Source organism: Aedes albopictus, chromosome 2, assembly GCF_035046485.1.
Source record: "Aedes albopictus strain Foshan chromosome 2, AalbF5, whole genome shotgun sequence".
Classification (NCBI taxonomy): Eukaryota; Metazoa; Arthropoda; class Insecta; order Diptera; family Culicidae; genus Aedes; species Aedes albopictus.
Window position 1 is genome coordinate 64968984 of NC_085137.1, and position 13569 is coordinate 64982552.

The following is a 13569-nucleotide window of genomic DNA, read 5'->3' on the forward strand; positions in this document are numbered from 1 at the left end:
AGCGTTTTGTCGATAGTTAACTTCGTGTGACGGCGAACTTTGGTTGGTCGTAGAGTTCTACAGAATCCAAAATAATCTAGATTTCCTGCCACAAGGCGTCTCTAAATGCTGGTTTCACTGTCGGCGGTCACCAGTGAGCCCAAGCACACTAATTCTACAACCACCTTGATTTCATCACCGTCGATAAAAAATTGGGGTGGTGGACGCGGTGATTATCCTCTGGAGCCCTTTGCCATCATGTACTTTGTCTTTGACACATCAATGACTAATCTGATTCGCCTGGATTCATTCTTTAGCCGTCGTCTCAAATTTACGAACTATAATATCAATATCATCAGCGAAACCAAGCAGCTGAGTTGACTTCTACATTACTCGATCCATCGTCACCTTGATCAATCGTGTCAGTTTATCCAGGAATCCGTATTCGTGCATAATCTGCCAACGCTGGTCTTGATCGATTGTATCATACGCCGGCTTAAAATCGATGAACAAGTGATGTGTGGGAACGTTGTATTCGCGGCATTTCTGCAACAACTGGCGGATGGCGAACATTTGGTCCGTTGTAGCTCGTTCACCCATGAATCCAGCCTGATATTGTCCCACGAACTCTCTTGCAATCGGTGATAGACGGCGGCATAAAATTTGAGAGAGTATCTTGTAGGCAGCGCTCAGTAGTGTGATCGCGCGGTAGTTCCCGCAATACAACTTGTCGCCCTTTTTGTAGATGGGACACACGATACCTTCCATCCATTCCTCCGGTAAAACTTCCTCCTCCCAAATCTTGGTAATGATCTAGTGTAGTGTTCTGACCAGTGCTTCTCCACCGTATTTTAGAAGCTCGCTTAGTAGTTGATCTGCCCCAGCGGCTTTATTGTTTTTCAACCGGCCAACATCCTCCTCAATCTCTTGAAGGTCAGGGGCCGGAAGTCTTTCGTCCTGTGCACATACTCCTAGATCTGTTACCACGCCACCTTCGGTACTTGCAACGTCGCCATTGAGGTGCTCATCGTAATGCTGCCGCCACCTCTCGACCACCTCACGCTCGCTCGTGAGAATATTCCCGTGATTATCTCGGCACATGTCGGCTTGTGGCACAAAGCCTCTGCGCGAGCGGTTCAGCTTCTCGTAGAACTTTCGTGTGTCCTTAGCGCGGTACAGCTCTTCCATCGCTTCGCGATCTCGTTCTTCCTGCTGGCGCTTCTTCATCCGGAAGACGGAGTTCTGCCTGTTCCGCGCCTGTTTGTAACGTACCTCATTCGCTCTCGTACGGTGTTGCAGCATTCTCGCCCATGCTGCATTCTTCTCGTTTTTCAACTGTTCACATTCGCCGTCGTACCAGTCGTTTCTGTGATTCGGAGTCGCGAAGCCAAGTGCTGTAGCCGAGGTACTACCTATGGCGGATCGGATGTCCCTCCAGCCATCTTCAAGTGTAGCTGCGCCAAGCTGCTCTTCCGTTGGTAGGGCCACTGCTAACTGCTGCGCGTAGTCTTGAGCCACTTCTACGTTACGAAGTTGCTCGATGTTGAGCCGCGGCGTTCGACTTCGACGCGTGGTGATAACTGTCGAAAGTTTTGAGCGCATGCATACAGCGACTAAGTAGTGATCCGAATCTATATTCGCACTGCGGTATGTGCGGACGTTGGTTATATCTGAGAAGAATTTACCGTCGATTAGAACGTGGTCGATTTGGTTTTCTGTTTGATGGTCGGGTGATCTCCAGGTGACTTTGTGGATATCTTTGCGGGGGAAGAAGGTGCTTCGGACTACCATACCACGGGAGGCTGCAAAGTTTACGTATCGCTGGCCTTTATCATTCGATACGGCGTGCAGGCTGTTTCGCCCGATTACCGGTCTGTACATTTCCTCCCTTTCTACCTGCGCGTTCATGTCGCCGACAACGATTTTCACGTCACGCGGCGAGCAACCATCGTATGTTTGCTCTAACTGCGCGTAGAACGCTTCTTTCTCGTCATCGGGTCTCCCTTCGTGTGGGCAGTGGACGTTGATGATGCTGTAGTTGAAGAAACGGCCCTTAACTCTCAACATGCACATCCTTGCGTTGATCGGCTGCCACCCGATCACACGTTGTTGCATCTTGCCCAACACTATAAATCCTGTTCCCAGTTCATTGGTGGTGCCACAGCTTTGGTAGAAGGTAGCCGCTCGATGCCCGCTTTTTCACACTTTCTGTCCAGTCCAACAAAGTTCCTGTAATGCCATGATGTCGGAGCTAGTTGTAGTTCGTCGTAGATTGACTTACATTTCCATGTTTCAAGTTTCCAATCGAAGTCCTTATTTCGTCGCGTGGGTCCTTGCCGATTGTATCGAGTTGTATTTTCTCCTATGTTATTTGCAGTGGGGATTATTAGGCCTACGCCAACACTCCTGTCTCGCCGGAGAGCCATCGTGCCAGTTCTGTTTCACGTCATAACTTACCTTCTCAGCGCTGGATGCCAGAACAGACGCTGTTTGAGCCGCTCCTCCTTGGTGAACAGACGCTCTGGTCGTACCTCCTCAATCTAGCTGAAGTCAGAAGGACAACAGTGCGCAGGAACTTGTGAGGATCAGAGCCATGTTGAACGCTCTCCTTATCGACTCACCGTTTTGCAGCTCAATTGGTGATCGAACCAAACGCGAAATCGTACTAAGACCGAAGTCGTTTTCCAAGCAATATCGGAAAAAGGTCAAAAATTTGGTTTGGCAAAAGAAGCAATTTTTTACTTGCGTGGAAATCATACACTAGGATTGGTCGCCAGAAATAATTGTTACTCTACAGATCGACATTCCTAATCAAAATACAACCGAAGATTCTTTTGGCTTGTAGTCAAATACAAATTTCTCAGCGAAACAAGCATCCCGGAGCATGCTATAAACACAAAAAGTTGCGTATCCAAATCAATCTTGATTTCTATTTACAATTATTTGACAATTCTTGACTACAATTCTTCCGTAAGCTGACGATGTAACCCAAGTAACCAAAAGTTCAGATAAAAGGGTACTTTATAAGCTAAGCAGCTTGTTCGAGGTTGCTCGTTAGCCTTCTAAGCAGCTTCATTTTTATGTAATTTTGGAACTTGAACGTTCACATAAGCACGCTGGATAGCCTTCTAAGCAGCTTCTGGCAGAACTTTGACAAAATTCATGCAGAAACAAAAATGTGTTTTTCAGAATCACAACTCTGCTGGCGGGTGATTCATGTCTGGAAATTGCTTCTGATAATTATATTTTCACACATGTCGCTGCTATGTAGATTTGAGCTGGATCCTCCTGCGTGATAGCCTACCGACTAACCGCTGCGCTGCTGAAGACACTTGACAAAGTCAAGCTAACTTCACTACTGGACAAATGTGCATAACTAGCTGTCGGCCGACAGAGAATCGATTCAAGTCAGATTTTACCTACTGTGCACTCAATCGCAACTATAGTACTGTGGTAGAGCGTAGGGTTCTATCGATAGCGTAGGCGACTATCGGTTCGAATCCGATGGGCGGCAATTTTTTTTTTGATCAAGCCTAATATTCATTGATTTGATAAATTCATCTTCCTCTTTTATTCGTGTATGCTTAAACAGTTGTTTTCTGTAAAAGAAATAAGTTTAATCTTCATTGAAACACAATGCTACTGAACTGAACTTCTATGAACTTGAAAGTTCTGACAAAGTTCCGAGTAGCATCTTAAGCAGCTTTAAAGTTCCGCGAAGTTCAGATAAAGTTCCGAATGGAACTTTCTGGCTGCTTAAGAGGCTATCAATGAGCCTTGCCGGGACTTGTGACCGAAGTTCCAGCAAGGCTCATCGTTAGCCTTTTAAGCAGCCAGAAAGTTCCATTTGGAACTTTATCTGAACTTCGCGGAACTTGAAAGTGCATTTTGTCATGAGAAGCGGAACTTTTGGTTACTTGGGAAGTTTCAAGATATTGATTACCGAGAGTACCAATAACGATGAGTTGAATGTAAACGATGATGTCGCCAACTGATTGCTAACTTAGGTTCTTGACCTAATGGTAACCAGAATTCACTCTAATAATCGCATGCTCATTTTTTGAGCTACTTACTTCCAAAGTTCCACGTATCGAGGTAGCCCAAGCAATTTCTTACTATCAGTGTACCTACCATTATTGGGATCAATGTCTCAAAACCGTGACCCCCTCCTAGCAGAACATCTTCGGATAATCTTGAGTGTTAGTTGAGAGAATTCAGTAAATAAAAGTTTAAATTTTCAAAACTCAAATAAAAATAACAGTCTGCCTTGGAGAGCTCTGAAAAAGGGAATTTCAGAATAATGAGTGTCTTAAGTTCTCTGAAAAAAATCTAGAATTAGATCAAGAGAATTTGAAATGATCGAAGAGAGCGTTCAACATATGAGTAAGTGAGTAAATATGGACTACAGTGAGTCAATAATTATTATCTTCCAAAGTTCTGCTTATTACATAAGATGACAAGTAAGAAATTTCCTTAGGCGAAAGTGGTTGGTACCGAAGAAGTCAAGATAAAAGATGCGTCAAAAACAATCATAAAATTCACAAAATTTTACCTCTAGACGACATTTTGTAAGTCTAAATATTTTCGATAAATGTTACAAATTTACAAAGCGTATTGTATATTTTTTGATTAAGCACCATGATTTTTCGAACCATCTCATGTTATGGGCCACCCTATCGGGGGTGGAATCTCTTATTCAAGCGTTCGCTGCTCAACGATGAAGTCACAATCCGACTACCTCTCTGTAGAATGTAGCTAATAATACTAACCAAGTTCCAGCTCCGCAGAACATTTCTTCAACTCGATTTTTGACGGAGAAGTTTTCTACGTGCTGAACTACCAATCCAACCTGTGTACAACTGGCTCCCGTTTATCCTATGAAACCATCATTACTTTCTACTAACACATAAATGCATTTTTAAAACACTCGTAATAGTTATATGCTAGCATTCGCCTCGCTCCAGACTATTTAGGCTATTTTCCACCTCCGAACACGAATCATCGAGACCATTAAACTGCGAATGGGACGTCGTTCAACCGAAATCGAGATTTTTTGTGGTGCGTGCTGCAACTCTTTCGTCCGGAATCGATCGTGATTTTTTTTGTCTCGTCTCGCCACGTGACAATATAGCATAACATTTTTTTTTCTGTCTCGCTATCTCTACATCTCATTATTAAATTATTCCCCACCGAAAATCAAATTAAATCGCCATCCCAGTAATTGAAAAACGTACCATTTTGATTATCGCCTGGTTTGTTTTTTGCTCTATTTTTTCCAACCCATTCTTGCGCCACGCCCTTTCACACGCCTTCCGACCCTCTCGACGACGACGACGAATGCTGATGACCATGACGACGACGACGACGGTCTTCGATGGATGCACCTCGACTCCCCCGGCTGAACCCGTGGACGCAATTTTTGTGACGCGTCGCACCGATTTTTGTGACCGGGACCGTCGACTCGTGACACGTTTTGTAATTACCATCGGGTCGCCCCCCGCCCCGTGTGTGTGTTTGTATGCGCTCGCCATCCGACCTACCGACCGACCGATGATTGTTTTTGGCTTGATTAAATACACCCCCCGCCCACACACATAAACACCCACCCACTCACTCGTACAGCGCGAAACGTACAAGCTGGAGGCGATGGCCCAAGACAAGGGCTACCCACCGTTGTCACGTACGGTCGAGGTGCAGATCGACGTCGTCGATCGGGCAAACAACCCACCGGTGTGGGACAGCACAGTTTATGGTCCGATTTACGTGAAGGAAAATATGCCGGTCGGTGGAAAAGTCGTTTCCATTAAAGCCAGGTCTGTGCCCACTGTTGTTGAACTTTCGTTTCCCACCCATTTTATCCCCCGTTTCTCTCTGTGAGTTTGAGTTGTTATTTTCACCGGTTTTTTTTTGTTGTGTTTTTCCCGTGTTTCCGGCTTAAACACGGCGGCGCACTGTTTTATGCCTCGCAGTCAGAGGTGGGTGAAGGAGGCCGCCTCTATTGTTTTCGTTGCGTTTGTTACGGTTTTGGGTCGTTTTCTTGTTTTGCTTTTCGAGTTTTGTTGTTTTCAGTTGTCCCTTGTTCTTTTGGGTTTCGTTTCGTGTAGCATATTATGTCATTTGAATTTTTCGAGTCCACGTGTAACAGGGAAATAAGCTCTGTGTTCGGGTTCCTATCCTCATGTTCTCCCGCAGCGATGAAAACCTCTTGCCACCAAAATATCTCAACTAAGTGTATCTAACTGAAAAATCTCTGCGAATCATAGCGACTTTAGGATGTTTTGCAAAACGTTTTTCAACATTAACTAGCAAGATGCGAAAAGGGGCCACTGGTTGACTCATGAATAATTGAATGGCAAATTATCATGTTTTATAGCTAATTCGTTAAATATCTCTGTGCCTAATTATCTGTTCAGCGATCTAGAAATATACTTTCAAAATTATTTGCCGTAGCAAATTAACTAAAATTTGAATGATTTCTATGAGTGTGTTACAAGATATCTAACATTTAAGAGGATCTTGGACCGACTGTTCGAAACCTCTAAGCAGAATACCCTCTTCGAATGAGTGTAATCAGTTTCGTAGCTTTCAATTCCGCCCTATTTTGCTTATCTTTCGACAGATACGCGTATTTCGACTACCACTTGTAATCTTCCTCAGTGTCAGTGTCCACTGGATAACTGACACCGAGGAGATTACAAGTGGTAGTCGAAATACGCGTGTCTGTCAAAGGATAAGCAAAATAGGGCGGAATTAAAAGGTACGAAACTGATTACACTCATTCGAATTTAAGAGGATAGTTACTGCTTTGACTAAAATACGTCAACTTTAGGTCCGCGTGATAACAGGTTATCTTGTGGACGCAGGAGGGAGCAACACGTTCTTTGGATGAGGCAAAATACAAATAGGTAGATAACTGTTTTCGCTGTTGGTGTAAGAAAAAAAAAAATAAACGTGGATTTTGTTTTGTTTGGTACAATGGTGTCATAAATGTTGCTCCAATTTACTCTCTGAGTAACCTGCTTTTCGGATAAAATAAATTATTACTCCTGACAACACTTGAAAAATTAATTAAATAAAACCCTTTTCGTAATTGACAATTTCTTCTCCTAAATACGTGTGTTTAAATCGAAATCACAAGAAAACGATAAGAGCTAGAAGTTTGATGTCAAAGAACGAATTGTAGAGCGAAGCAGGGACCACTACTTTGTCCAAGAAAGAATTTTAATTTATTACGCATTTTTCAAAGATAATTGACAAAAACAAATTAAAACACACTATTTTTAACTTTTTTTACTCTAGAAAACTAAGTTACTTAACTCTTCAGCGCGCGCGCTGTTGTAAAAAGTACAACACCATCAAAAAACCTCGTTTTTCGTATACACAGTGCGAGCGCGGTGCAGTTTCGGTTACTTGATGGCGCGCGTCCCGGAAGGTTTACTAAACCAATCAATTCAAAGATGTCATTTGATAGAAGATTTAATTATCTTTCGAATAAGGGTAAAAAACTGCGATAAGTTTGAACATTTTCAAGTTACAGCCAGTTTAAGGCAATGATAGTCAAAAACATGGAAAGTTTAATAGCTACGTAACGGTTGAGATTTGACCATATGCATAGATTTTTTTTTTCACCAGTCATGGTCCTCTATCATCCCTTAAAAAGTTTTCACTCACGAACATATCACCCTGTATATTAAATTTATTATAATGGTTTTTGCGCCCTCTTAAATATCGAAGTTACTTTGGGAGTTTGCAATTTTTTATAGCCTTGTTCCAAGTGTTTCTTTAGAAATCCCTTCTTCGAAAGAAATATTGCAGGCATTGTTTAAGAAATTTATCCTAGGATTTCCTTAAAATACAGAAGGAGTCTCTGCAGATAGTTTTAAATGTATTGCTACAGAAATTTCAAATGGAATCCTTTGATAAATTATCTGAAAATATCTCCTGGCGAATTCCTTTAGAAATCACTATAGGCACTCTTGGAACGATCCTTGGAGCAATATCTAGAGGTATTCCAGAGGAATACATAGTGAAACTTTTTGCGAAGCCCATGATGGAATTCGTAAATCAATTGATTGAGACATATCAATTTGGATAATAGACTTTTTTCTGGAAGAATCCCTTTTAAAATAGCTCGAAACACCCAAAAAACTTCTATATATATATTCCTAGACCAATTTCTTTTGAAATTTTCAAAATAAATTATACAGAAGATCGAAGCATATTCAGGAAAAAAAAACTATGTAGGAATTTCCATTGGAATCCCTAGGGAAACATCTGAAGAAATCTCCGTAAAATTGATAAAAGAAATCGCCTATCCCTCTAATACCCAAATTTTTGATTTTGATCTAAATATCATTTTTCGTTATCTAAAATCGATTTAAACATGTTTTGGAAGATGATTCTTTTTAATTCTCGATTTCGTGAATTTCATTTTTATTTTTGATCATCCCCACAGTTTTATATTTTTCCTGAAGCCTATTTGGAGAACGGATTTTTGAGATGAAAACATTTTGGGATTTTATGATTATTGTTGACATATTTTTATTTCAAATTTTTTTCATAGAAAATTTTATTTTCCGTGTTATTTTAAGGAAAATAATTTTAGAATGTATTCGATTCCCTTAAACTATAAAACTATGATAGAATGGTTTGGGAAAAATTCAAATATGTGAATTGTAGCGATTCAATACAAAATAAACAAAGACTTCTAGAAGGTGACTGAAACATCAATTTTTCAATGTTTTTTAAAAAATATAAATACGTTTTAAAATACACCAAAAATCATTTTGAGATATACAAAAAAGTCCTAAATATCAGCCAACAATATAAAAATTTTGATTTTTCACGAAACAAAAATTACAAAAATGCTCAAACCATACCCCGTCTAAAGGCGGGGTTGGGTATTAGAGGGTTAACGAATCCTAAAGAATGGAAGATTTCCCAAAATAATATTAAAGATAATTTTTGAAGAAATTTCTGGTAAAATTTCAGAGGAATTCTCGAGATATTTCCTAAAGGATGTTATTTCTGAATTATGGAAGGAAAAATTACTGACAGAGCTCCCTTGAATAAATTTCTTGATAAGTCTCTGAATGAGTTTCTGAAGAAACCGCCAAAGTAATTTGGAGAAAATTTTAAAGGAATTCTTGGGAAAATTTTTTTAATGAAAACTTCGGAGAAAATTCCTAAAGAGCCCATGTAGGATTAGATTAGGAAATCACTGGAACAATATCTTATGTAAAACTTTGGAGACATTTCTGAAGGAATTTGAACATTTGATTTTTTTCAAAGAAATTGCTGGTAGAATTTTTCGCATACAATTATGAGGAATTCATGGAAGACCCTCTGGAACACATACAAGGTGTAATGAAGTAGTACTTGAACAAATTTATGATAATTTATGGTCTAGAACAATTCCTGAAGGAATTCGAAGATCAATTCATGGCATAATTTCTTGAAGATTGCTGAGAAGATTTTCCCAAGGAATTGCTGGAGAAATTTCTGAAGAAATACATGGAGAATTTTCTAAATGAAATATGTTGTGTTATGGGTCTCATTGTGGTATATAATTTTAGCTGAATAATGCCGGCACAAATCTCATTTTCTACTATTGTCACAGTGCTCGTTGACTCGTCAAGGGGGAATGATAAATAATAATAGTATTTGATGAAAAAATACCCAAACAATTAGGCAAAATCGCTGAACTCATCGGTTTTCTTAAGAAATTTTCTGCGCTGACATAAGAGAAAATCGGAATTTGTGTATTAGCGATATTAAATTTCTTTTGCGTGTTATTGTCTACACCATTGAGCAATGGGGATTTTTTTTTATTATCGTAGAAATTGGTACCAAGGTTCTTAGAATTCAATGATTTTTTTTTTCTCAGGTAGGGTTAATGTACATATGAACAAAAACAAAATTTAAAATAAAATCAGGGTCGCCTAATTTTCTGTAAAACTCCAGTGGAAAACAAACATTTTCCACAGACACCACCTACTTTGAAAAATCATAACTCAAGAACGAAGCATCGTAGACACATTTCTTTTTGTGAAATCATAATCAAATTTTCTCAGCAATTGAAAAAAAAAATACAAAATAAAAATGGTTTTCCACAAAATTTTCCACTGTTACGTAAAATCGGTTGAAAAACTATTCACGAAGGTCGGAAAAATTCCCGAAAAAATATTTTTGAAAGGAAATTTTATTTTCAACGAATTCAACGGGTTTGAATAATTTGTTTTCAGTATACTCGTGTATACATGTGTAGTTTGTAAAAGTGAACTCGGAACGATGGAATGGTCCATGTGGCTGGAGTTTTTCCGATGGTCACTGAGTCAGATTCTTATAAACAGCTGTATACTGGGGTTCATATCTATAACACCAGTTTACAGCATTTTTGAACTCGGTAAGCTGCTGATCATTTTTAGTGTGGATTCATGCCCTGAGTTCGAAAACGTGAAGGAAATAAATTACAGAAGAGCGGATTTTTTTTTTGACTTTCTGTAGACTTAACTACTTCAAAATTTTTGAAACGCGATCTGGATATCAGCACATAATAATAGTAGTTCACGACTTTCATTTTATTTTGTAAACTACTGTAGCCTATTTTTGCGGTTTCAAATTTTGAGCTCAAAGGTATGGTGTCTTAGAAGAGTTTGCTCTGTATACTTCACTCTTTATTTGGCCATTTTCTCCTTTCTGATTAATCTACCTGAAGGTGTGATAGGAATTCACCTTTCCCACAAATGAAGATAGAGTATTGGTGTCATCTGCAAAGTTGAACAAACTATTGCCTTATTTGCTCAACTTTAAGAGTTATGTGTCATTTTTGTGGACGACACCCTGTTCTAAGTTTTTGATACATTTTTTTCTAAAGATTTTTGAGAATTTCCGAGTATTCTTTAAAGTTTTTCTTTGTGATGAAATACACATATTTCTGCTTCTCTTTCTTTTTACTGGAATAACGCGCCAAGTGGAACAGAACCTGCACCTCAACTAGGGACTCAACTAGGGACTTTGAACTAGGGCATTTCAACTTTGAGAGAAATCCTAAAATGACTCCCTGGAAGAAACCTTGGAAAAATTCCTGTAGGTATGATGGAAGGAATTTTAGAGAAATTCCAGGAATAATTAGGGTAATTCGCCAATTGTTGAACACTACCCAAATGTTGAACAGTTTTTGAAAATGTTATTATAAATTTAACTTAAGTAATTTTCTATCAACGTAAATGTATGCTGTAGATGCGTATACATGTGTGTCATGATATTGCTCCAATAAAGTTACAAAATTATACATATTTTACGTCAAAAATATCGATTGCAAATTTTGTACCGCTGATGACACAAAAACTGCACAATTCTTAAGATTAATTTTAAGGAATTACTGTTACGAAATAAGCTTTGCTGGCAAATCGACCACAAATATCAAAGTCACGTCATAGTTACAAGAACTGTAAGGATGTCCTTAACAGTTTAACATTGTTTAAAATCACATTTTCATTGTAATTTCGTTTGAAAAAAATATTTTTCTTATCACACTATCATTATGCATCTAAGATCCAATTATTGAACACTGGCATAACCTAAGATGTTAGCATGTCTGCCAGGTCACTTTACCTTTTTCAGGAGAGATCCACGGGTTTTCAAAGCATTTCAGGGTTGCTCCAGGGGTGTTCTAGGGGGTTGAGTGTGTCCCATGGGTTTCAATGAGTGTTTCAGGAGCTTTCAAAGGCGTTCTTTTCTTCAGTCGTTTTCGCTTCTAGTCAAATCTTTTCAGCCATTTTTTGCGTTTGGTTTTGTTTAAAAGGATTTTAGTCCACTAGAGCTCTCTCTAAATGGGAAGTGATTCCTTGGGAACGTCCATAAATTACGTCACGCATTGAGGAGGGAGGGGAGGGGGGTTCAGCAAAGTGTGACGACCCATACAAAAATTTCAGAGGTCTCATATAAAAAATGTGACCTAGGGGAAGGAGGGTTTAAAATGGACAATTTTTGCATGACGTAATTTATGGACGAATGAATAAATTGTCACTCAAGTGACTAACTAGGCAAAAAACACGAAAAACCCGAAAAAATTCCGCCAGAGTGAAAACCTGTCGGATGTCGGGTCAAAGTCGGTTCAAATTTTATCAAATGTTGGACCACTGTTGGACTCACATCGGATAACTGTTGGATCTATGTTGGGTTTGGTGGCGAAAATAAAAACAGGTCAATGATAGGTTTATGTCGGGTTATACGTCATCAATTACGAGCAAAGCTTAAACCGTTCAACAATTGGCGAGAATCGTCCAACATTAGGATGAGCTAGCTTATGGAAGCGTTCAACATTTGGTTTAGAGACTTCCCATACAAATGTTCTATTTTCTCTTAGAAAATGGAATTTAAGGGAATATAAATTAAATGGGAAGTATAAGGAATGAGTGGATCTAGACGTTCACTGGATATTTTTCAACTAAAGTGGATTTTTGTACGGAAAAACAAACGAAAACAAAAATGCTAGTACTAACCGTTCAACAATTGGCGAATTACCCTATAATACTCTTCCAGAAATTATTGCTTGAATTTCTCATGCTATTACAGCTGAGGTTCCTACAAAAAAACTGCTGTGATTCCTCCAAATATTTTTTTACAAATTTCCTGCTGTGATTCCTTCTACGAGGATTCCTACTGAAACTTTGATTAGTTTTACCCAGTAATTCCTGTCGGAAAACCCCTGAGATTCCTTCAGGAATTTTTACTGGGATTATTCAAGGAATGCTTCAGAAATTTATTCAGAATTTTCTGGTGGAATCCACCATGAAGTCTTGTTGGAATTTATCAGGTAATTCCTGCTGGTAATCCTCCAGGAGTTCTTGGTGGACTGCTCAGAGCAATTACTGAATAAATCTGAGCTGATATTGTTTGAGAAATTCCAGCAAGAATTCCTGAAAAAATCTTGATATGAATATCTGATGGTATCCTAGCACCTGATGTTTCATGAGAAGGGATCATTGAAATAACCTGTGGAGAAATAAGAAATAGGGTAGGTAATCAAAATTTGAACCAAATTGCGGCTTTCTGAAGCAGTGCAAATTTTAAGTGATTTTTTCTCCCACATGGAAATAATTTACTACGGCAAAATCGTATGTACATGAAAGCCACGGGTATAAGCTTTCTGTTAAATGGTAAAAAGTTTGTATTTACACCGAATTTCATTAAAATATTCGATTTTTCTTCAACAATGATTTTAATCTTAATTTGAACCATCGTAATCATAATTTAAACCAATTTTAATCTTAATTTGAACTACTGGCGGCAGCAGCTCGAGCAACTCACAAAACAGCCAATTCCACGCTAAACAATTAAAAATCACATGAATCTGCTAATTCTCATACCTATTTTTCATTAGGCAGTGGAATCTCAACTCAGAATGTTCGAAATTCTTTAGGAATTTGGAAACTAAATTTGGAATTTTTCATCCCCCAAGAGTAAACAAAGCGACCACTAGCGCAATCTACAGGCCAATACTAGAAGCTCACCCCCGTTTACTAGTTCAAATTTAGATTAAAATGGTTCAACTTAAGATAACATTCTCCAAGTAAGAATTACATA

At 38.9% G+C, this 13569-nt stretch overlaps 1 protein-coding gene across 1 annotated transcript in view; it reads left to right on the top strand.

The window, feature by feature from the left end:
• The window catches only part of LOC109419307 (neural-cadherin), a 363889-nt gene that overhangs the window by 251528 nt on the left and 98792 nt on the right, over window positions 1-13569 (top strand). The window contains 1 exon segment of the mRNA XM_029871312.2: window positions 5602-5792. Within this exon segment, the coding sequence (XP_029727172.2) occupies window positions 5602-5792 (191 nt within the window).